The sequence below is a fragment of the Erythrolamprus reginae genome, chromosome 2 (genome assembly GCF_031021105.1).
Source record: "Erythrolamprus reginae isolate rEryReg1 chromosome 2, rEryReg1.hap1, whole genome shotgun sequence".
NCBI lineage: Eukaryota > Metazoa > Chordata > Lepidosauria > Squamata > Dipsadidae > Erythrolamprus > Erythrolamprus reginae.
The window spans coordinates 115116182-115141841 of NC_091951.1; the positions used below are offsets into that span (position 1 = coordinate 115116182).

Consider the following 25660-nt stretch of genomic DNA (forward strand, 5'->3'; position numbering starts at 1 on the left):
AATCAAAATTGCCCTGAATTCCTCACAGGAAGGACTGGATAGAAAATAACGAATAAAATTATTACTACTCCGTCATGAACCTGGACATGTATGTGCAGTGGTACCTTGTCACACTAACCCCTCGTCATACAAAATTTTTGAGATACGAACCCAGGGTTCGTATTTTTTTTGCCTCTTCTTACGAACTTTTTTCACCTTACGAACCACCACCACCCCGCCGCCGCCGCCGCTGGGATGCCCCACCTCCAGACTTCAGTGGAGCACCCGTTTTTGCGACCCTGGGATTCCCCTGAGGCTCCCCTGCATGGGAAACCCCACCTCCTGACTTCCACGTTTTTGCGATGCTGTAGGGAAATCCCAGGAGGGGAATCCTAGGATCGCAAAAACGGGTGCTCCGCTGGCAACGGAAGTCTGGAGGTGGGGTTTCCCAGCGAGGGAAGCCTCAGCGAAATAGCACCATTGCAAAAACACAGAAGTCCAGAGGTGGGGTTTCGAGGACTTCAGCTGGAAAAACAAAACAGGATGCACTAGTGTCGAAGAATACAAAGGGTTCTGCCCTATTGAAGGCAAGATATATTTGGGGACAAATATTAATGCCAGTGAAATGCTGCACTTACCTTTGTATACCAGCGGCGATGTGCAGACAGTGTTCATGCGCAATTAATTGCTTAACTGGTGACATTTCCACTACCAGGCTGGGGTCCCCCCCCAGCGTGCGGGCAGCTGCCCTTCACTGATTAGTGCCCCAAAAAGGCTATTACAAGTCTACTAGATTCATATTTATATTATTTGTCTAATATCTTTTTTATATATATCTTGTGCCAACAATGAAAACATTTCTTAATAAGTAACTTCATTTAAGAAGTTAAGCTGCCCAAATAGGGAGCAATCCCTAGAGAGTTTGTGTACTCTCTGTTATGCCGGGTTTCTCGTTAATAGCCCCCAGTGAGAGAGGAATGCAAAGTCAAACACACACACGCCAGCACAGAAGAAATAAAAGGAGTTTATCTGAAATAGTGTTAAAAGCACACACTTTTAAGCAGAGTCAAATTTCTCTCACCCAGATAACAGTCATCGAATGCGGTCAAAAGCAGGAACAAAAGAGAGCAATTAAGGCAGCTGTGATTCTGCACAGCTCCCCTTCGAGTCCACAAGAGTTAACTGTGAATTGTCCAAATAGTCAACAGAAGAATAGTCCAAACCTTGGCAATGATCCTTCTCCAAACGAATAAACACCCACACCCCAATGCCCGCAATTTATCATCAAACCCATTAACCTAATTGCCTCAGCAACAGGTGTTCTTCCTTATCTCCGACGATACCTGTGCAGTTGGTCCCTTCTAACCATAAGCCTTCGCATACGGGCATCTATCCACAGATCCTCCTCTGAGTCTGACGTCGAACTAATGGGGTCATTAACTAATGGGCTGGCTACACCAATCTCTCCGTCTGATTCTGCTTCCCCACCGTCTGACCTTGGCAATGAATCTTCACTATCAGAAGCTGCTGGCAATAATACAAATCTCTGTGACCCTGAGGATTGCCCTAAACCAACATCCAAATTCCCCATTGCAGGAGCTGGCCCAGAGCCAACACTCACTCTCCAGCTTTTTTTTTGCTTCCTGCCTTGTCAAGTACATAAAGGTGAACTGAGCAAATGATTTATCAGAATATCATGGGGAACTACAGTATTCTATGGTATTCTATGGAACTATGGAACTTTTTACAACCTGTGGAGTTGAAGTCCCATAATTCCTGGGCCAGCTATAGGTTGAAGTCCACAGGTTGTAATGGGCCATTGTTGCCCAGTCATTGCCTTAGATATTGCTTAATTGGTGACACAAGAGAAGCATGTATTATCTAAGAATGTCACTAACATGTACTAACTTCTTGCTGCCTAAACATGTTAAACAAGTCCTCGGAGAGGGGCGGCATAAAAATCCAATTAATAAATGTTGCTTTCATTTGGAAATTTATGCTAAGTATCTTTAGAGGAATAAGGAAAATGTCCTCTAGGAAACAACATGTAATCACAAAATCAATAAAATTAAGGCTTTATCTCTTGATATAATTTTTCTGACTAAAATATAAAATATTTTTATAACACTTTCTGAATCTGCTCTCTGAAACTTATAAAGTACACGTTTACACTAATAGTAATTGAAGACACAGATGTAACCTATGAAATAATGTACCATAAAAGTTAGAGTACCATCCAATTAGAAGTAGAGACCATTGTAAATATTCAAAATATTCTTTGTACAACTGTTTTAGGAGACATATTTGTGTGGAGAATTAAAATTATGGTCTAGGATATCTGCAAACGCTAATGAAGATTCCTGGTGATGATTTACATCTTGAGGCAACAAATTTTCAGTTGCTGCAACTGGAATAATTTTATCTGATTTGCTGTAACAATTTGTGGACAGCACTGATCACATATTTCATTAGACCACATCAAATAAATAGGATTATGAATGACGGAATTAGCCTTGAGGTTTCAGAATACCACAGACCCATTATATGAATTAAGTTTTTATTCGTGGGTGACTACTTTATCTGCGTTTTGGAAGGTTTACATATCCAATAGGATATTTGTGTTAATGTAAATTATGAATGCGGCAATACATTTTAGCAAGCATCCAGCATGTATTTGCCAAGAAACTATGAATGGCCCAAATTCCCTTTATTCTCTAGGATAAAAGCCATTCCTGGACTCATCTGGGTTAGATAAATTATGGGCTGGTCTCCACCCTGCCATTTTTAGTAAAATTATTGAGAAGGTGGTTTGCCTCCAACCAGACAAGGTCTTTGATGTAATGCGTTTTGTGGTCCTGGGCACCCAACTGGAAATGTATTAGTCATTCCTGTGGAGGACCCATTACATCGTTTGAGGGAAGTGGTACACCTCCTCTCATCCACTTCAGTCTTGGAGCAATGTTCAGTGGTATCCTTTGGAATCTTGTTTGAGCTGGGCAATCCCAATCAGCATTATTGAGGAAGGAGAGGTTGAGAACTTAGATACTTGAATGTGGGTGTCTCAGGGTTCCTCCCCTCCTCCCATTTAATGGTATGTGAAACCAGGGAGACAGCATCTATCAGTTTGAGATCTAGTATTATTAACAATGCCAATGAGATCCAGGATTACTTCTTGACCCCAAGCCAGCAGTGGGTTGCTCCCGGTTCTATGAACCTGTAGCAGCGGGAGGCTCCACTCACCCACCCGGGATGCTTCTGCACATGTAGCAACCAGTGCAATGGGTTTTAGAACCCACTACTGTCCCAAGTCATACAAGTCCTGTACTGTGGTTGAAGGTCTTACCCAATACTTAGGGTATAAGAAACTGATAAGGCAAAATAGATTGCAGTTACATTCCAGCAAAATGAAATTACTGTTGCTACAAAAAGCACACAATTCCACTGTGGTTCAGTCTATAGTTTTTAACAGAGTTAGGTGTCTCCAGAAAACCAAGACCTCTCCTGGCAATGAGGTGTTCGATCTGGGCATTCTCCTTAACTCATGCCTCCTGCTGGAACAGTAGATGGAAAACATTGTTAGGGGAGGTTTTAGTTAGCTTTGACTAGTTATGCTCATTTCATGACCACGAGAAGTTGAAATCAACAATTCTTGCTTTACTATGTCTCAATGTAGTATAAAATTAAAGCAACAACCTGAGAAAAAGAAATCAAGCAAGTGAAAATAAGATTACAGAGAGCCACGTCAGGGAATCAGCACTAGTAATTGCTCTAAGTAATTGCTTAGGAAGAGCCTACCCTCCAGGTGGGTTAGCTCCATCCTTTTATTCCTCAGAAGTTATGTGAAAAGCATTCTGTTCTGCATCGGTTTTGGAGAATTTGAATGTTAATGGAAGCAGCAGTATAAAAAAAAAAGATTTTAATGATTTAAATATTTATGGAATTCATGAATGTTTTTAATGGATCATTGTAAGCTGCCTAGAGATTTTCAAGTAAATGGCATATACATTTTGGTTCATCTATTTCCTTTTTAATATTTTACATAATGTATGTTTTAATCTTGTTTTTAATTTTCTGTTGGGCTCCCAGAGACATATTTTCAGATAGGCAGCCATATAAATTAAATGAATGAATGAATGAATGAATGAATGAATGAATGAATGAATGAATGAATGGCACATCTGGTCTTACTTACTAAATATGAAATAACTAAAATTGGATGAAAGGAATAAACTAAGGCTAAAATGAAAACTATGAAGATGATGAATGGTTAAAACATATTTAAAGAAGTACCAATATTACCATATTCTGGATGTAAGTCAGCCAAAACATAGATTTTTTTAAATCCTCCAATCTTCATTGAGAAAGGAAGACAAGATGTAGGATCTTTATATAAATCCTTAATTGTAATATTATAACAGAGGCTTTTAGTCAGTCATCTTCTCTTTACCTATACTGTCATCTAAAGGCTTCTCAGCTAGTATCCATAAATAAATTACCTCATGAAAGCCAGTAGGAAGATAATTCTGCCAGAATCCTTCAATGGATGTCCATACTGCTATTATGCCACCTCAATTAACTGGGGAATTATTTTGGAAAAATACAATAAATTATTATTGTCATGTATTCAAATATTTGGTAATTTAGGGCGCTTGTCACATATTATGAACCTAAAATTTCATAGTGTTTATTTGTAAGTGATAGCAAATTTATACTGAAACCCTGGTTGACATGTAGGACTATTAGGGATATGATTAGAGATAAAAAAAATGGAATCTCCAGGAAAGGCTTCATGTTTAAATCCTGCCCAGGTTAGGCCAGTATTGGGATACTTTATGAAGTGCTTCTGGATGAAGAGAAAAATGCCTTTGCATCTTCATGTACTAATCTGAAGGCAAGACAAAACCCTATGGGACACACTGGTATGACATCAACATTGCAATAGGTGATGGTGAAGGGTAGCAGATGCCCTTGTGCTAAACAGTGCTAAAATCATGAAGAGTAAAATGGGATCTTCTACTTGGATGCTGTTTTATGTACAAGTGGGGCACAATGAGAGATGTGGTCTGCAAACAGCCCTGCCCTGCTATCTTTTTCCTCTCTCTCTCCCGAAATTTCAGATCATAACTTATGGGAAAATAAGAATCTTAAGAAGAGACTTGGACCAACGCCCTTCAATCAGCTTTATGGCGCAGTAAGCATTTCTATCTTAGTCTCAATCTTTTCCACCCTAGCACTTTCCCCACCACATTACAGGAATAAATCTTAAAACCTTACCAGCACACTAGAACCTTAAATTATCTTAGCCACGGTGAAAGTTGCCTTTGGAAATGAGTTAGAAATCAAGTTCCTATGGTATTAGGCTTTCCCTGCCTTAAGTTCTAGACTGTTCCACTATTTACTGTAAACTTGCCCTTGACTTGCCTGGTAATATGCTCTATTAATAAAATAAGCGGACAAAAGAAAAAAGATATCCAACATATGTTTTAGGAGAAAATACCTTACAATATATTTTGTAAATAGTGATCTAGGAACAGATCCCAAAGTGGTTATCATTTTATTGAAGTCTCCTGTTCCAATGATCTGATCTCTAAGGACTGATTAAATATTACTTTTAATATTTCTAACGAAACAGCAAAAATGTTGACTAAATGATTTAAGAGAATTCTTCAGCGTTTTTATCCAATGGCTGTAGACGTTTTAAATTGTTTTTTTGTGTTTTGCTAGTTTCTTTGAGTTATGTGAAGGGAATAGAAAATTGGAAAGAGTGTCTATATAAATAAAATACATGAAGAAACAATTATAAATCTAGTTCTAATCCAACAAAAACAGGAGCAAGGTTTTGGACTGTGGTGTGAAAATTAATTCCCACATGATCAAAGTAAGCAACCTGATACCAGATCACATAATTGCCAGACAAAGAACAGATGGAAACTTTATCTCCCATCCAAAAGAGACTTACTGCTAGACCTTTTATGTACTGCAGGAGGGGAAAAGAGGGCAAAAAACATGAATAACAGTTGTTATAAATAGAGCTTGTGTTTCGGACACAGTAGTCACTGAAATACTTTCATAATGGCTTTGTAGTTTTGCTGTTAGATATTTACTGAGAAATAAATAGCTGGATCTTCCTGTCCTGAGAAATATCCTTTTTAATCAAGAGAAAATTGACATATGGGAATCATGTGATTAGGAAAACGTCCTGCATTACAAATATTATTAATGCACAATGATGCAAAGCAGAAGCAACTGCAAATATGTTGCCGGAGTTACCAACTAAGCAATCAATATACAAACAGTGCATATTGTTCTGTCAAAACACATCTGATAGTGTAGAACTGTGAGTTAAGAAGTAAGAATTTAAAAGTTTCTTGTTCTGTATAATTCTTAGATTATACCGTTCATAAAGTTTATTACAGAAGAATCATAATAAAAGGGAATCAGGAGGGAGAAGAAAAGTATGGCAGCCCCAGAAATTCCCTAAGTGGAAGTAATGAAGGTGGCAGCATCAGCAAACATTTGTCTTTGTGCCTTTTACAGGTACATGACTGGGCTGCCGGAGACCAAGGCAACTGAGACCCAAGGAGCCAAGTAGCAGGTGAAGCAGCTGAACCCTTAAAAGATGTTCAGAGAAAGGGAAAAAGCAGCATCCATTTTTGCTGCTTCTCCGAGAAGTGTCCCAATTGCAGTAGTAGATAGATGGAGACCTGCAGGAACAAAACAGAAGGAAGTGGCACCACAGCAGCAGCCATAATGGCAGCAAGGAAAATGTTAACATCTCAGGCTGCGCCAAAGCCTGTCATTTTCTGTACAAGGGGCTGATCGCTGCCCAGACATATCTGGAAAGCTGGTGCGAGGAATCCAGGTGCATCTCATCTCAGCCAACTGAGAAAGAATTAATAACTGATCTTCTTGAACCACTTAGATAACACCTCTGGCACAGAAGTAGTTCAAGAGGTAGCAGCAATAACCTGCTCGTATCCGATATGGATATTTGCTTATCAGCAGCAAAGGAATAGAAGCAGAGGAAACCACAACTCTTGGCATTGCAATTTTATTAGGTTGTTCATGATTTCAAAGTTGTTGGATTGCCTGAAGGGATGATTTGCACCGAAAGAATAATAACACCAGGTTGTCTTGTAGGGATACTTTTATACATTGCTTTTAATAGTGTCAGCCCCACTGTATAGAGCAGACTGAAAATTCAGCTCCACAGAAAAGCTAAAACCACTTTTATTGAGGCTGGGTATGACAACAGAATCTTATGACTCTGATAGTGTTGCATCTTCTTCTTACGTTCCAGTGAATAAGGGAGGCACCTGCACCCCATAATCATTACAATTATGACAAATCACGGCTTGAACTATCTTGCCTTGCATGTAATGGGTTTCACTCATATGTTAGTTTCACCTTTTAAGTTGCATTACAGAAATAATGAACTTTTGCAACATATTCTAATTTTTCGAGTTTCACCTGTACACCAAGCTGTCTCTCTTAAGTTTATTTGTGTGAATGAAATTTTGTTATTGCTGATAAGTTGTGAAACTATTTTGAGACCAGCAATATTTTGGAAAGTAAAGACACTATCAATTCTATCTATAGTAGAGTTTAATGGCTGATACTAAGATCACTAAGAAATGAAAAGGGAGAAATCTAGTTTGCCCTTCCTATCCATCTACTAACTTCAGTAAATTCCATGGCTTGCTAGCAGTCTCCTCCTTACTAAACCTTCTAGAATCTGCTGGAGCCCTGGACAGAGTCTTCTGCTGCTTAACAAAAAATAATTAGGGTTGGAGGTGGCTTCTGAAATTAGCCAAGAATCAGCACTCCACCCTCCTTGCTCTAGCCTGTCCTCAATTACAATAGAAGAATAACAATAGAACTTAAGAATGCTAGAGAAGTCCCAAGTTAAATTCTGACTCAGGATACTGAGTAGAGAAAAGGTTTTTATATCCATCTTGGTCAGACTGAGTAAAACAAGGGATGCAGTGGCAACAGAGAGGAGGTGTGGCTGAATAATTATTACTCAGTCCTGGGTAATCAGACAGAAGTTAATCCATGCTTGGACTTTCCAAGCAGCGCACAGGAGAACTAATTTTTTTGCTTTAGTTGGCTTAGCCCTATTTTAGTGCTGTAGTATTGTCCAAAGCTAGAATATTGTTTGATTTAAGTGGCTTGCTAAAAAAAAAGCCAATACCACAATTCTGAATTTTGCTTGTTTCAAACAGGTTATAATTAAAAGTAAGCAAATTTGCTTAGTGGCAATGGAGTAACAAAGTGGTGCTTATGGAAAATGAAAACCTTAATTTCCCTCATAACATTACATTACCTGAAAATAAGTGAAAAAACATTTGAACCCAACCCAGCAATGTTCATTCTACTCATTATAAAGTAAGAACAGATAGACTTTTCTACACCAAGAGCTATGCTCCCTTTAATTTCTGACATTTTGTGTGGGGAAAAGGTTGTTTTGTGCATCTTTCCCCACACCAAGTTATTTTATGGGGCATCCACATTAACAAATCTTCTTCATCTTCCTTTTAAACTGCAATTCCCTTATCTTCAACCAATGTGGGACTCATCAGGTTTAGGATACTGTACTGATTTAAACAAATTCTTCCTCTCATCTCTGTAATTCATGAACATTATTTTTAAAAATCCATAATTATTTCTCAAATTAGAAACAGAGTTATCAAGAATTTAAGACTCTTTTTGTGATGCCTCAAGTTCACAAGCACATTGAAAGGCAAACGAAAAAAACAACTAAAATCACTTTCATTCCAAAACCCAATGATTTAATTGCTGGGGCAGAAGGACAATCAGGGAAATGGGATGTCTTATTTTTGTCTTTTTCCCTTTAGAAAAAAAATCCGAATCCATAAACCATTTAAATATTTGCCAGCTAAGATCTGTCTAAGGCAGCAGTCCTCAAACTTTCTGGCACCAGGGACTGGTTTTGTGGAAGACAATTCTTCCATGGACCAGGGAGGGGGTGGTGGTGTTTCATGCACAACCTAGATCCTGCATATGCACAGATGGAGCTTCACTCACATTTGTGTGGCCCAATTCCTAACACACCATGGAAAGCTCCAACCACACAAGCAGTTCGAATGGGGGAAATCGGGAGTGTGAAGCTTCAAAGACAGCTCAGTAATCTGGCTCTAGTGACAGGAAACAGAGTGTGAACGCTCTCTGTTGAGAATCTGGGGAATCCCTGTTCAATCAGAAACGTGGAAGTCTGGGATCAACCCCTTCTGTCGCTTCTGAAGCTGTCAGGGACAAGCTCTTGCATGTTGCCTTGGCTGTCAAAGCCTCAGTGTCTGTCACTGAAGCTCTCAACGTTGAAAAGGGGAAATACAGCCACTCTACCTATGAAATAGGGAGTCAGCTAAACAATCCACTCTCGATTAACGAGTCCAGTCACAAAGTTAAAGACGAGAAGGTAAAAGAGTGGAAGGAATAGTGACCTTCTTGGATGTTTTTATGTTAGCAAACACGAAGGAGGGAAATGAAAAGTAATGTATGCATTGTTCCTTCAGTTAGTACTCCCCACCTCCAATGTTTTGTCCAGGTGTTTTCCACCTTCTGTAAAATGTCTTGAAAATAAGGAAGGAAAAGATGCAAAACAGATACCTTCCAGCATACAAATCCAATTACCGTATTTTTTGGTTTGTAAGACACACCTTTTTACCTTTCAAAGGTGAGCCAAAAACTGGGTGCATCTTATACACCGAATATTGTTGGGTGGCGGTCAGCCACGGGGGCAGCAGCAGCCTTCCTGTAGTCCCGTAGCGGTGGCTTTTCACACAGTTTGGTGGCTAGTGTTAGCCGGCACTACCAAAATGCATGAGAAGCCGCTATCCCCGGACTACGGGAAGGTTGCTGCACTGCTGCTGATCGCCACCACAGAAGTACGTGAGAAGCTGCCCATGCCGGACTATGGGATTACGCCCCAGGGTTCATGGCATGGGGGAGAAAGCCAAGCTTGTTCTCTGTCGCGTGGGCGCCTCTTTCCCTTGGTAGGTTCATCTCGCTGCCGCTAACCCCTCTGTAAACCAACTCGGCTCTTCCTCCTCTGTAAACCAACTTCTGTAGCAAGCTCAAATGCCGCTGCCACTTCCTCCTCTGTATGCCAACTTGTCGTTTCATTCCAACAAGGGGAGGACAGGAGGCTGCTGCTTTCACTGCCACCGCTGCTTTTAATGGAGGCTGAGGCAAACGGGCAGCGCTGCATTCTCGTCAGACTCGCTTCATCCTTCCTCCTCAGCCACCCCTCTTCAGACGGAACTGAAACACGTGTGGCTGAGGAGGAAAAATGAAGCAGGTCTGACAAGAACGCAGCGCTGCCCATTTGCCTCAGTCTCCATTAGAAGCGGCGGCGGTGAAAGCAGCAGCGCCCCTTCCTCCCCTTGTTGGAACAAAACAACAAGTTGGCTTACAGAGGAGGAAGCGGCAGTGGCATTTGAGCTTGCTACAGAAGTTGGTTTACAGAGGAGGAAGCGGCAGTGGCATTTGAGCTTGCTACAGAAGTTGGTTTACAGAGGAGGAAGAGCCAAGTTGGTTTACTACTATATTGTTTTTATTATTGTTGTGAGCCGCCCCGAATCTTCGGAGAGGGGCGGCATACAAATCTAATAAATGAATGAATGAATGAATGAATGAATGAATGAACGAACGAATATATAAGGTGGCTAAGACATTCATTTTTAAAACATGTTCAAGCTCGGAAAAACTAGTAAGCTGAATTGCAATTCATGGCTGATAGATAATTGTTTCTCCTACAAATTTAATACTTATTTTTAGTGGTCAACTGTCTTGAAACATTTTAAAAATATTTATGCAAAAATGTAGGAAATTTAAAACAGGAAAATGCTAAGCACTTTGGAGGCATCTGCTGTACCAACACAGGAAGCTGTGGCTTCCTTATGTGTTTATTGGTTTAGACAGTGGTCCACTGTACAAATGGCTATGAGTTACATGAAAGTTGTGGGGAAGAACAAATACAGATGAACAAATTTAGGTCAATGTATCTATTTGGAACTTGAATTAAATCAATCAATGATAGGTGCCTGGACTAGGAATGCAGTGAATTTGAAGTTATGGCATAGAGTAGACCAACTCACTCACTGGGATGTCTTGACAGCTTGAAGTAGACAGGCATACATTTCTGATACTCAACTTTGTTTAACAACTGCTACCTCCCCCCCCCCCCAACTAGCTTCACTTAATTAATCTGCTATAAGCAAGACAGATGCAGTTTTATATTTGAATAAATATATTTTCCCAATGGATAACCTGCTCCTTGTGGATGCAGTGAATATGGGGTTGGTGGAGCTCAGATTTCTAGAAACCCAATAAATCAGCTCCTGCAAATCTTATCTTAGTCTGTATCTAACAGGAAAATCTTCAGCTTCTATCAAATACAAGATTGATTTAGAAAACAGATTTGATAGACAGATGACTTAAAAAAAAACACCTTCCAAGGGATTTTTTTTTGCAGCTGCAGTAAGACAATATATTAATCTCTATAGATGAAATTATTTCTCGAAGAAGATCTGATGTATTTCATTACCTTAGGTTTTCTTCTCCTCTCTAAAGCACTACGTGTCCACTAAATATCTCAATCTGTCTAAATGAAGCAGCCTTTCCCAGGATGTTCTGCAACAAATGTGAGAAATCTTCAACTTTCATAATCATGAGCCAGCAAAACCAATGACTGGATATTATGTTGTCTAGATATTATAGGAAGTGAAATCCACCCCATCTGAGGGCAAGCCAGGTCAGTCCTATTGCCTACTGGGAACTATGTCTGAGAGCTATGCTTAATCCAAAGGAGTCTTGAATTCCTTGATTCCAAAGTAATCTCAAATGTCTACTGCTGTGCTGGAATGAAGCCAGAATATTCAGCAACCTTCCACTGGGGAGAAAGCGCTGACCATGTTAAACAACAGCATATGCCTGCAAAGTACATTTGCAAAAAATGTGAATCAGTTTAGCCTAGCTTTAAATAGGTACCTCCGGTCCAGGCAATGCCAAGATATCACTTTTCATCTTGACCCAGCACTGGATTCAACCTTCAGCTTTACAGCAGAACATTCAGGACGGCCAATAGTATACATGTATCAAAGTTGGTAAAGACAAACATTCTACCAACATGTTAAAATACCAAATAAAAATGTAATTTGCCTAATTTCCTTTCTAATTTCTCATTATATTTTTTCTAGTTTTTGAAAGTTGTCTTCCTTGGCCCCATACTAATGGAACAAGATGAAAACACAAAATATTATTTCATAACTTTTCTTCACCAACAGCTATTGCTGCTGTCACTGCTGAGCAAGCAATGCTTCAGGCAATTATTGACTTTACTGAATCCTGTGGGGAGGGAGAGATTTCCTGGATAAAATCTGAAAAACACCTTAAACTTGTTTAACATTCTATGTCCTGTCAAAGTATTATTTCTGCAGAGTTAAGATTGTTATCCAATCAGTCTTCATAGTGACACTTAACATTTGAAGTAAAGAAGTCTCCCCAAATCTTTCATACATTATCACAGCTGACTTTTACAAAAAAGAAATAAAGAAGAAAAAGTAAGGACAGAGATACTGTCACTGTACAGCTTCCCAAAGCTTCCTTTTTTGTCTGCTTTATACATGAGGAAACAGCAATTGGATATTTACACTATTAAAATATTTTTTATTAGTGATAAATAATATACACTGTTGTGCAAAGAGAGACAATCACAAATGACCAAGGTCCCAAATTTCCTAGTAGAACAAAGGTTTGCTTAAACCAGGTTGAAACTAGAAAAAAACTATTCTCATTGAACTTTGAAATCAAAGATAATACTTGATATTAGGAATAGCTTGATCAAGGAATGTGCAAATAATGCTACTTTGATTTTATTACTGATTTTAACACTTACAGTATACACTACTGTTCATAAAATAACTTTAAATGGTTTGACATTAAATTTAAAAAAAAACCAAGTTAAACAATCAAAGACATGAATAGGTCAATCTCATAGACCAAAAGCCATCCAGACCTTTATTCATGAATAAGAAAACCTGCCTGTAGCCCAAAAGCAGATTGATATACCATAATATGATGGGGTCATATTGCCCAGCCAGGTGCCCAATGTAACAATCTGACCTCTACATTCTGTGTTCACTGAAGTTTTAGAATAATCCAAATATGCAGTTGACCAATGTTTTGACAGCAGTGGCCATACTATTCTTCCTTAGGAAAAGACAATACCTGCTAATGTCAATATTGACCAAATGATTCTCCTGATGGTTGCATCCACTGGTTTCATATAGATGGTTAAATTATTTGGAATATGATTATGCTTTGTTCAACTGCCATGATTCTAAGATACTATCTATTCCATGTTATTTTCTAATACTGTCTCTGCAAGTTGGCATGTCTCTAAAACCATCTCATGGAACTGATTCAGGGGGATACCAATGGTTAATAGTACAAAAAAGCTGCAGAATCAACAAAATCACACTGTCTTCTCTTTTTCATAGAAGGTCATCCAAGGCTAATTCAGTCTTAAAATTGTGTTTGAATCCAGATTGAAATTTAACATAGTTGTGTTTTCCCCCCCAACAAAATGAGAATACTACACAGATGCACAGTATTATTCCTCTCTAGGGCTCCTTGTTTCCAAAGGAGGTAGTTGGATGAAAATAAGACTTTACATCCATGTTCAGAAGGGGGTAACTACCGCCTCTTTAAAAGCTGGCAACGCAAGCTACCACTCAAAAATACGCTCAACCACTTTACAGATATACTTAGCTCAGCTAGCTCTAGTAGCCAAGAGGGGAATAGGTCAAGAGGTGCGGACTGATCATCTACAAGCATCATGTCCATATCCTCAGGCCTTCAAAACTGAAAGCACTAAGACATAATTGGACCAAAAGATGACACTGTGTCAAAAGTAGAATTCGAGATGACATGAACATGATTTATCTTCCAAATGTCTTGCAAATTGATCACAGCAGGCTTTGGGGGATTATCAAGGGCAAATAACAAGACCTTAATTATTCTGAAGAGCTCTGCTGGATGTCTATTTGAGGATGCAGTGGAGATTACCAAGTAAACTTTTATAAAGTCTCATCACAAAATTAGTAGATATATGCATGTCTGGTTAGACAGACATTTTAACTTTTTAATGGTCTGTTCCATTATTCAGTTTCAGAGAATAAAGGGATAAAATTGTGGTTCTACATGGTCTGAGAAGACATTTGAGACTGAACGTATCAGTAGCCCATTTTTCTCATAATTCCATTCCCACTCAAGAGACTTGACAGTATTCTTGCTCTAGGTTTTTACAAACTCCCCTGGAGGATTTAGAAATTCATTGGATTCCCTAAATCTTAAAATGGATCACATTAATGGGCCCCTAATCCAAGCAGCAGAGGCATGCCACCATGGAACCAACATTCACCAGATGACAATCTGATCAACACAGCCAAATAGTTTTTGTCATCAATGCCATGCCATATTTATTTATTTATTATTTATTAATTGGATTTGTATGCCGCCTCTCTCCATGGACTCCGGGCGGCTCACAACAAACAAGGAATACACAATAAAACAATTTGATCCAATTAATAATAATTTTAAAAAACTTTAAAATATCCTAAAAATTAAAAAATCATCTACTCCTTCAGAGACTGAAATAAAAACTAAATTGATAGTAAAGTCTGGCCCTACACACTGATTTGATAACAACTGGACAGTCTCATGGCTCCTATTTTCTGCACAACTATCCAGTGAGGTGGGCTGAGAGAACATGACTTGTCCAAAGTCACCCAGCTGGCTTTCAGGCCTAAAGTAAGACTAAAACTCAGTCGCTTGATTAAAATTAAAAACTCAATTCTCTATGGAACAGCACAACCAACAACCATCCAAGTTATGACATGTGTGTTCAAGGTAAACACCCAGCTCTGTCTCATCTTTCACCAGAACAGAATAAATGATATGGAACATTAGTTCTCACCTAAGTATATCCAATCCACACATCTTAAATTCACCCCCTTACATCAAAAGACTTAGGACTCACATTATTGTAAGCCTTAAAAGCTACTGCTACAGAGCAAGGTAACTCTTTTAAAGTTGCTTTCCAGTCCAGCCAGCATGTTCAAAGTAGACCAGTGCTAGGGAAACAATCTATATAGCTGGTTAGAAAGCAAATACCCAAGCACCTCCCTAGAAGTTAAAACACCTAGAACAATAAGCCTCCTAATCCTATTGAAAGGCAAGAAAAAGAAAAGGCAAGAAAAGGTTTTGTAAGAAGAGCTACTAGATTCTAAAGAGGTGGAATGCCTTTCATCTGCCTTCCAACTTCCTTAAACTCTTAGTAAGTTTTCATTCCGTTGATTTCAGCAATTAAGAGTTACAGTTCATGTTTCACATTAAGACAATGCATACTTTGAAAATGACTCAGAAGAACAAGCGGACAAACACAGCAACTTTCTGCTATCCTTTAAAATTCTTTTTCCCCCCCAGAATTCAATGCAAACGTAAAATAAGATGCCCCTGCTTCAAAAGTTGCATGAAAGAAGCAGTTTTAATGATCTGATTTATTAAAGCTGCAGCAGCGTATTTTCAGATTTGCACAGAAGCTTGAAGAAAGGAATAAGCTATTTAACAAACAGAAGAGAATCTCTGTAATCAAGCAAGTTCTAAAGCTGTTCTTCCACATGCTTTTTGTAGCGTGCACAATCCCATTCTATCAGCCACTCTGACTTTTACTAACAGGACCTGGAGAAGACCAACTCTGTGGGATTTTACCGGTCGCTGGGAACTATGAGGCAGAAGGTGGTCTCGGAGATAACCTGGCCCCGAGCCATGTACGGCTTTAAAGGTAATAACCAACTCCTTGAATTGAGCACAGAGACCAATAGGGAGCCATTGCAGCTCGCGAAGGATTGGTGTAATGGGAGTGTACCTAGGTGCACCCACAACCACTTGCGCAGCTGCATTCTGGACCTATTGTAGTCTTCAAATGTTCTTCAGGGGCAGCCCTAAAGTAGAGTGCATCGCAATAATCCAACTGTAGGCATGAGTGACTGCCAAGTAGGGTCGCAATTGGTGCACCAGATGAACCCATGCAAAGGTCCTCTTAGCCACAGCTGTTAGATATTGGTCTAATCTTAGCTGTGGATCGAGGAAAACACCCAAATTGCAAACCCGTTCTGAGGGGGACAATTTCTCCCCAACTCCAAGCCAAGCATGGACAGTCTATATAGTCTTTAGGAGGCAGTACCCACAGCCACTCAGTCTTGTCTGGGTTAAGTCTGAGCCTGTTGACATCCCTCCAGACCAGCGGTGGGCAATTAATTTTGCCATGGGGCTGCCTGAGAAATTGGGATGGTTTTAGAGGGCTGGACTATTAACTCAGTTCTACCCAATACTGTAAAGACTCAGACCCTGGCCTGACCTAAACACCCAGACCTACTCTACAGATCCGTAATTGTTTGCTTTACGGCAACACGGTGCACCACAGTCACTGCGCTGGAGTGTTTGCGTGCTTTCTGTGCTCGGCTGCTCTCGGTAAGAGGTCAGGGTCCGCTCCAGTGCGAGGATGAAAGAACTCACCATGTCTGCCGACTCCTCCGGTTCCTGCTTTCCTCATGATTCATTAGGAAAGCAGGAACCGGAGGAGTCCCGGCAGACGCGGTGAGCTCTTTCCTCCTCGCACTGGAGCGGACCCAACATCCGCGGACCAGTCACAGACAGCGGGCAGGCCGGATGAGGCCCACGGGCTGCCGCTTGCCCAGATCTGCTCTAGACCCTCACAACTTCCAGGCACCGGCACATCACATCCACTGCTTCATTGAACTGATGTGGGGTGGAGATATACAACTGGATATCATCAGCATATTGCTGATACTTCACCCCAAAAAGACCGTTGAACTTACCTGAACGGTCTTCTCGATGCACTGCAAGGAGAGTCCAAGATGGGTTATTCTTCAGTCTGATTGGTCGGGACTGAGTTTTAATTTAAATATTAATTACTAGGCAGGCACCGCCTCCCCCTTAGCCCTCCAGTCTAAAAGAAAATCGAAGGAGCAGTAAAGCAAAAACCATTTATTAAACAATTCAACTTCCAACACTTAACAGTAACTAGACAACTTCACCTCCCCAGTAGCCCTGGTCCCAGAGTCGGGAGGGTTTGGACTCTCCTTGCAGTGCATCGAGAAGACCGTTCAGGTAAGTTCAACGGTCTTTCTCCAATGCACTTGCAAGGAGAGTCCAAGATGGGATATGCCCAAGTTGCGATCACAGGGAGGGACAAGACTGGACCAGGGGTTCCGCATAGGAACAGACCCCCTGCAGCACCCTCCTCCCAAAAGCTGCTTCCTCCGAAGCAAAAGAATAAATCCTATAATGCTTGATAAAAGTTGACGGAGCTGCCCACGTGGCCGCTCTACATATGTCCTCTAAAGAAGCCTGGGTCCTCCAGGCCGAAGAAGCAGCCGCACTTCGAGTCGAATGTCCTGTTATCCCTGGTGGAACTGGGGAACCTTTAGTCTCATATGCTTCTGAAATACATTCCCTCAACCAACGGCTGATAGTTTGGGAAGACACCCTGGCGCCCATGGATCTTGTGGAAAAGGACACAAACAGGGCTTCTGACGTCCTAACAGGTTGAGTCCTGCGAACATAAATCTTGAGGACTCGTCTCACGTCCAGTTTATGCCACCTCAAGATAGAGGGGTGAGTCCCACGAGCACAGAAGTCCGGAAGTATGATATCCTGAGCCCTGTGAAAGGAAGTGTTTACCTTTGGGATAAACGCCGGATCCAGTCTAAGGATTACTCTATTTGTGTCAAAACGACAAAGGTCTGGTCTTGTTGACAAAGCGGCTATCTCAGAGACCCTCCTGGCTGAAGTGATTGCAACCAAGAATGCGGTCTTGAGAGTCAGTAACTTTAACGAAATCTGGCGTATGGGTTCAAAGGGGGGCCCTGTCAGTGCGTGCAACACCAATGGAAGGTCCCAAGAAGGAAAGTGATGAATCACTGGTGGGTTAAGATTGGCCGCTCCTTTCAAGAAGTTCCTGATCCAGGGATGTCTGGTAAGGGAGTGGTAACTGTCTGATGAAATAATGGTGGCCAAAGCGGCGACATGACGGCGTAAAGTATTAGGGGCAAGGCCCTTCTCTAGGCCTGCCTGCAGAAAGGTTAAAACAACATGCGGTGATGCTATCTGGGGATCTATCTCCCGCTGCTCACAGAATTTGTAGAAAGCGGCTCAAGTTGCCTGGTAAATTCGCCTTGTAGATGGTCTGCGGGCTGCTTGTATAGTGTCAATAACCGTGTCAGGTAAAGCCTAGCGTTTTAGATATTCCCGCTCAAGCGCCACACGGTTAGTTGCCACCACTGTGGCTCCGGGTGAGAAAAGGACCCCTGTGTTAGAGAGATCCGTTGGTCCGGTATTCTCCAGCTGTGTGCCGTCGATAGTTGTACTAGGTCCACGAACCAGATGCAACGGGGCCAAAACGGAGCTATCAGTAGCACCTCTGCTCTCTCTTCCAGGATCTTCCGTATCACCCTGGGGAGAATGGATAGAGGAGGGAAGGCATATAGGAGACCCCGAGGCCATTGAAGGGTTAGGGCATCCACTCCTTCCGCGCCCCTGGCCGGATAACGAGCAAAGAAACGGGGAAGCTGGGTGTTGAGGTTGGTTGCAAACAAGTCTATCACCGGCTCCCCGAATCTCCTCACCGCCTCCTGGAAAATCGCGGGGTCCAGTTGCCATTCGCCCGGGTCGAGTGTCTGATGGCTGAGCCAGTCTGCCCACACATTATCCACTCCCGAGATGTGTTCCGCTGACAGTGAGGCCAGATTCGTCTCTGCCCATCTGAGGAGTGATGTCGATTCCTTCATTAACCTCCTTGACCGTGTTCCCCCCTGTCGGTTGATGTGGGAACGCGTGGAGACGTTGTCGGTCAGGATGCGAACATGATGACCCCGTACTAGATGGGCAAGGCTGTGGAGGGCCAATGAAACAGCCTTCAGTTCTAGGAAATTTATATTGATCTCTTGCAGGTCCTGAGGGTCCCAGAGTCCCTGGACCATGTGTGAGGAAAGGTGGGCTCCCCACCCTGTCAAACTGGCGTCTGTTGTTATGGTAATAAGGTCCATGTCCAGGAATATGGAGCCCCTGGATAGAGAAGGGGACCTCCACCATTGTAGAGAGTTGCGTACCCTGGTACTGAGGTGAACTCTCCTGTGAGAGTGACTGGTCTTCTGTCTCTGATATGGTAGCAGGAACCATTGGAGTGGTCGTAGATGGTGTCTCGCCCATGGCACTATATTGATGCATGAGACTAGAGTTCCTAGGATTTTTGACAAAAGAGCAAGAGTAGGGCATTGCTGGGGCCCCAGTTCCCTTATCATTGTCCTGATTGTTCTTTGTCTTTCCTGGGACAGTAAAACCATGCCCAGGTTGGAGTCTATAGTGGTGCCCAGGTGGGCAAGGCGATTTGTAGGTGTCAGGTGACTTTTTGTCCAGTTGACTGTAAAGCCATGGTCCTGTAGTGTCTGGATTGTCAGCTGTGAGTCTCTGTATGCCTGTTCCCTGGTTCTCGACAAAATGACGATATCGTCGAGATACGCCATTACGCGTACCGACTGGCGTCTGAGGTTGGCCGTGAGGATGTCCAGTAATTTTGTGAACGTCCTGGGGGCGGAAGAAAGTCCAAAGGGCATCGCCTTGTATTGGAAGTGTGTGTCGTTTAAACAGAATCTCAGGAACTGTCTGTGATGCGGAAAGATGGGCACATGAAGGTAGGCCTCTTTCAAGTCTATTGATGTCATAAAGTCATTCTGTCTTATGGAGGCCAGGATGGACTTTAGTGAGTGCATTTTGAATCTCCTGTATTTCACGTAGAGATTCAACTGTCGAAGATTGAGGATCATCCGAACTCCTCCTGAGGATTTTGGCACGAGAAAAATTGCCGAGTAAAACCCCCTGCCTTGATGAGTCCGAGGTACCTCCTCTATGGCCCCTATCTCTAGGAGGTGAGACACTTCCTGGTAGAGGAGTTTTCTCTTCTGAGGGTCTGACGGGATACGGCAAAGTAGAAAGCGCTGGGGAGGCGGTCGAATGAATTCGGTCCGCAGGCCCTGGGAAACCGTAGATGTTGCCCATGCGTCTGAAGACGTGGTTTCCCAGATGCCCGGGAAAAACAGCAGCTTGCCGCCTAGGGGGGCATCGCTCTGAGAGTCATTTATTTTTCCTGAAGCCCCTGTTGCCCCCTCTGAAGGGGCGGCGACCCTGATACGGTCTATCTCGGTCCGCCTGGTAGGTCCTGTCTGACCTGAAGGAACCCTGGTTGAAGGAGCCTTGGAAATACGGCCTCGTCGTCTGGGGGTTGGTCGAGGCGGGCTCTGCTTGAAAGGGCTGTCGTCGATGATAGGGGGTGAAACGCCTATCCTGCCGTCTGCCAGCCCTGGGCATCACTTTCTTCTTGTCCTTGTCCTCGATTAGGACATCATCAAGGACTTCCCCGAACAACTTCTTTCCTTTGAACGAGGAGGAGGCAAGACTCCATTTGGACTTGACATCCGCCTGCCAGTTGCGAAGCCAAATGAGTCTGCGCGAGGCCACAGAAGAGTCCATTGCACGTGATGCAAACTTTGCGACGTTGACGGTGGCATCCGCCGAAAATTCGGTGGCCGCCAACAATTTGTTGAGGTCCTGGCGAAGTCTTCCGTCCTCTGGGTCAGCCCTGGCCCGGATTTCCTGGATCCATAGGATCATGGCCCTGTTGAAAAACGAGGCCGCTGAAGCGGCTCGCACGGCCCAAGCCGCCATCTGGTGGGTCCTGCGGGCCACGTTCTCCGCCCGTTTGTCCTCGGCCTTTAGGCCTTCCTGTGACTCAGATGGTACGAGGGCATTAGATACGAGGCTCGTTACGGGCTTGTCCACCGCTGGAAATTCCAGCAACTCCTCCATCTGTTGGTCGAAAGTGTAAAATCTACGGTCAAGATTGGAGGGTCCCTGGGCTGCCGCCGGGTTCTCCCATGGGCGTTGAATGGTCTCCAGGAACAGGTGGGAGGATGGGATGTTCACTCCTGCTTAGGGGAGACGAACAGACCTCCTACAGGCTGAGAGGCCTCCGGGGGGGCCGCCTGACCGCTCTCGCCAGCCTGATCGATGGTCAGCTTGGCCTTATTCAGGAGCAACTTGAAGAGGGAGGACTTGAACAAGCCCGTGTAACTGGGCTGTTCTGGCGGCTGGTCGTCTCCAGACAGGTCATCCTCAACGGCGCTGAAGTCATCCCGGTAGGGATCCTCCTCCTCCATGGATCCCATCAAGGACTGCGCGGCGGGGGGGTGTCCAGGGGTCTCTAGACCTCGTTCGAGGGAGTCCCACTGGAGCCTGCTGGTGCTGTTGCGCCCCCGTGACCAGGCCCTGGTTGTATGTGGTGGTAATCAGTTCCTGCAGGGCTTGGGGCATGCTTTGCCAAGAATCTTGGGTATTGCGCAGGACTGCCGCCGTAGGGGTGAAGGTGGCTGTCTGCGCATATTGCAAAGATTGCGAGGGGGGGTAGCTGGAAGGCCACCCTGCAGCTTGTCTCCCCAGGCCATATGGCTCGGCCCGGGGTGGTGGCCAGGTTTGGCTCCCTCTTTCCGGGGACCAATCCCTCTCTGAGGCTGAGGGTGCTACCCCCGGGTAAAACGTGGGGGAGGCAATGGATGAATTGGTAGGTAATTGCTGGGTGGAAGGCACAGCCGGCCCCGTTGCTCTTTGTGAGGCCTCCAGCTGTTTTTCAAGGGCTCTGATGTGCTTTTCTGCATCCCTTAATGAGGAGCCCTGCGCAGATTTAGCCTTAGAGGCTTTTTCCTTGGGGGTGCTAGGCTTGGAAACGGTGGCCTCTTCCCCAACTGGCGCTGCCTGGTCTGCCATGCCCTTGAAACAACTCACGATTTGAGATCAGTGTCCAAACTGCTGCGTTGTTCACAGAGTAGGGGCGATCGTGGGCAGATTCCCAGAAACGAAAGCGAAATGGGGAACTAAGTCCCCCTCTGCGCCTGCGCGCCTTCCTTGCCTGTTTTAGCAAAGGCTGTGTTGAGACCCAGTTCCGAGCCGGCGACCTCACCAACATGGCCGCCGGCTGGTTCCCATGGCAACGGAAGCCGCTTGGGTCAGAATCGGCAGCCGGGAGGCTCTAGACCTTCCCAAGATGGCCGCCGATCGTTGCCGTGTCGACCCACCAAGATGGCTGCCGGTCGTTTCCTTGGCAACTGAAAGTAACGATGCCAGTGGGCGGGAGAGCCGATGATTCCCGCCCTCTGCGATCGGTCTCGTCCTGGCTCCAATCCTTCTGAAAGAGCCGATCCGCTGCTGCAAACAAGCCTCTGAGGCGCGGATCGGCTCTCGCCTGCCTTCGTTGGGGGGGGCGACGGCCTCCCCCGTGGGCCGCTGGCGAGAATCGCCACTTCTCGGCCCTGTGGTATATCCGCCAGGGGGGGGGCAGACTCCCCGAAGCGTCAACCACCACCTCTTCCTCCGGGGGCCACCTCGGAGGTAGGCTACCCGGGCGCTCACTCCCGAACCCACAATAGTAGCTCTGCAGAGTCTTCTCTGTCTGCGTGGGTTCTAGCAGGGAGGAGCTGCAGGCAACTGGGTTAAACCCGCGGGAGGTTTTGAACCCAGGCCCGCCTGAGGCAAGATTCCCCCATCTGCACCTAAAGAAAAAGAAAAGGAAAAAGGTGGTTAGTATAATACAAAATTTAAGCATAAAAACAATAATTTTACAAGAGAAGTAACTCAGGAGTCCCTTTACTGCGACTGAGTTTTTTAGACTGGAGGGCTAAGGGGGAGGCGGTGCCTGCCTAGTAATTAATATTTAAATTAAAACTCAGTCCCGACCAATCAGACTGAAGAATAACCCATCTTGGACTCTCCTTGCAAGTGCATTGGAGAATGTCAGATGTCCCCACCCACTGGTTTCATGTAAATTGCCTTTACGAACCACTTAGAAGTCTTGTAGCTCAGCTGTGCTACTGAATTCCTTTTTTTGAGTAACCTCAAGTATCACACTTCATCGTTTCTTTGCCTTTATTTACCAGCAGTCTTACTTAATGATTTTGGAAAGCCCTGAATGAAAGACAGGTTCTAAACAACTGAAATCAATACAGTGCCACAGAGACAAAACCAAGCCAAAGCCAACCATAAACAAATATCTCACTCAGGAAGGAGAAAAAGATACCTGCTTCACTTACCTTACTACTGGATCTGGGATTGTTTCTGTGTTTGCTGGCACCTGAACACCTTTCTCCCACTCTTGCCTCCAGGGATCAGCAAGGATATAGTACTCATCCGGGCTCAGCTGGAAAGAATCTGGAATCTTCATTGCTGTTATCAAGTCGGTGCGAAAAACCTGAGGATAAGAGAGGAAAAGGACAGTAATGAAATAACTGGCAACAAAGATTTTGAAAGCAGAAACTTTGCCACACTTGGAACAGATGAGGCAGTGGATTGGACAAGCTGAAAGAGATATGGCCAATAAGATGGCTCCTTGCATACATGCTAAGCTGGCATGTCTGAATTCAGCCAATCAGGAAAAAGAAAATCAAGAAAACCTGGGATCAAACAGGCAGCTCTGAAGAACTAGAGAACAGCATCCTATCATAGAAGGGCTTGCTTATAAAACTGGGCAATACTGCACTGAATAAGGCTGAAAATGATTTGATATTCACAATGGTGGGGAAAAAAGGTACTCAAATCTATTTCTGAGCATGTGAAGCACTGAACAAGGGAGCTAAGTTCCACTGGAGATAGAACTAATACTGAGAACATTTAACATTGGGGGGAAAGGACAAAGTACTTTTTTGTTCAGGTAATGAATGTATGCACCCCCCCCCCCCAATGATACTAAATGAAACTAGCAACTATTATTCTGATTTTCTTTCAATTGTGCTACTCTTCCCTTGGACATGTTCTTTCCTTGTATTTCTCATGTGCACAGAATGAATTCTCAAGTATGTTTCATTTTACTATTCATATAAATCAAGAAAACAAAAAATTTCCCCTCTTACTTTTCAGAAACTATTTTTTTCGAAGTACAACATTATTGTTAAGGAAAGTACCAATATACTGAAGAGAAAGATCACAAACACTTTATTCACTAATGACCAGAAGAACAGGAGAGGATCTTTGTATGACAATATTAGCAAGTAATCTCCAATTTGTACTTTATAATTAGGGGTACTTTATGCTTAGAAACCAGTGTATCCTTCAATTTGCCCTCATTTCTCCCAGAAATTATTCTGGAACAGCAATTTATAATGCTGCTTGTAACTTCTAATTGATGTGTGTGTGTGTGTGTGTGTGTGTGTGTTACACTAAGCTAAAGAATGTTTCCTTCTTTTTAGAGGTTACACTAAGCTAAGGAATGTTTCCTTCTTTTTAGAGGTTCTTAATTTCACTGTAGGCGTAGAAAAAGAGACTAGCCTATGCCAATCTGACATAGCATAGCAAAATCTAATCCTTGGTAACTGACTGCAAGATGATCTGCAACCTTGAGGTTTGTATTCTACCTCTGCACATGACAGTGATATAGAACAAAATAAATCTCTCTAGCAATTCAAACTCTCACCTCTCACACTTTTTCAAAATCTGCTTTGAAAAGCCCATCCCTCCATTGATAAGCTATAGGTTTGGACAAAGAACTGGATAATATAAGTGCAAGTCTGTTCAAGCATATACATTTGAATCCCATATATTAAGATTCACTTGTCTAGCATATTGTTAATATATGTTGAAGAAACTGGGAATGGGAATTCTTTATCCATCAGTATTCTTTTTTAACATTACTTTTTTGAAGTGCTTTAGAATGCTAGAGATAATTGTTTTTTTTCATTGACTTCTCTAAAACTTCTACATGACTTCCTTGGAGGAAATGTATACATCCATAAAAAAAAAACATTGTCTGTTGAGTAGTGATTAATGAATATAAATTGTGGAATGTAAGAACATACCAGATATACCTGTGGATGGATTTATATATCACAATACCCCATTTCCCTAATTCTTTTTTTCAAGTTCAAAGCCTCACAGGAACTGAGCTGAAGTGGCGCACTAAAGCTGACTGTAGATCTGTAGGTAAGCGGTTCAAATCTCATCACCAGCTCAAGGTTGACTCAGCCTTCCATCCTTCCAGGGTGGGTAAAATGAGGACCCGGATTGTGGGGGCAATATGCTGGCTCTGTTAAAAAGTGCTATTGCTAACATGTTGTAAGCCACCCTGAGTCTAAGGAGAAGGGCGGCATTAAAAACAAACAAACAAAAATAAATAAATAAATAAATAAATAAATTTGATGACTATATGCCATATGCAAGTTAGTATACTCATAGTATTGTACTTCTGCAGGAAGAGAGAATTTGCACATTAAGGTGAATCTATCAGTGCCATTGCTCAAAGTCACAAACTAGCCAACTACATGTCAAACTAGCCAACTACAGTACATTGCATCAACTATTTACATGGTTGGTCCATAACAGCAATAGCACTTAGACTTATATACTGCTTCAATGCTTTACAGCCCTCTCTAAGCAGTTTAGAGAGTCAGCATATTGCCCTCCAAAATATGGCTCCTCATTTTACCCACCTGGGAAGGATGACAGGCTTGAGCCTGGTGAGATTTCAACTGCCAAACTG

General features: G+C 43.0%; 1 protein-coding gene across 4 annotated transcripts in view; it reads right to left on the reverse strand.

Annotated features, from left to right (window-relative positions):
- The window catches only part of JADE2 (jade family PHD finger 2), a 228417-nt gene that overhangs the window by 142836 nt on the left and 59921 nt on the right, over positions 1-25660 (reverse strand). For all 4 annotated transcript variants that reach the window (XM_070739237.1, XM_070739239.1, XM_070739238.1 and 1 more), the window contains one exon: positions 23223-23380. In XM_070739237.1, the coding sequence (XP_070595338.1) occupies positions 23223-23380 (158 nt within the window). The remainder of the gene's footprint in view (positions 1-23222; positions 23381-25660) is intronic.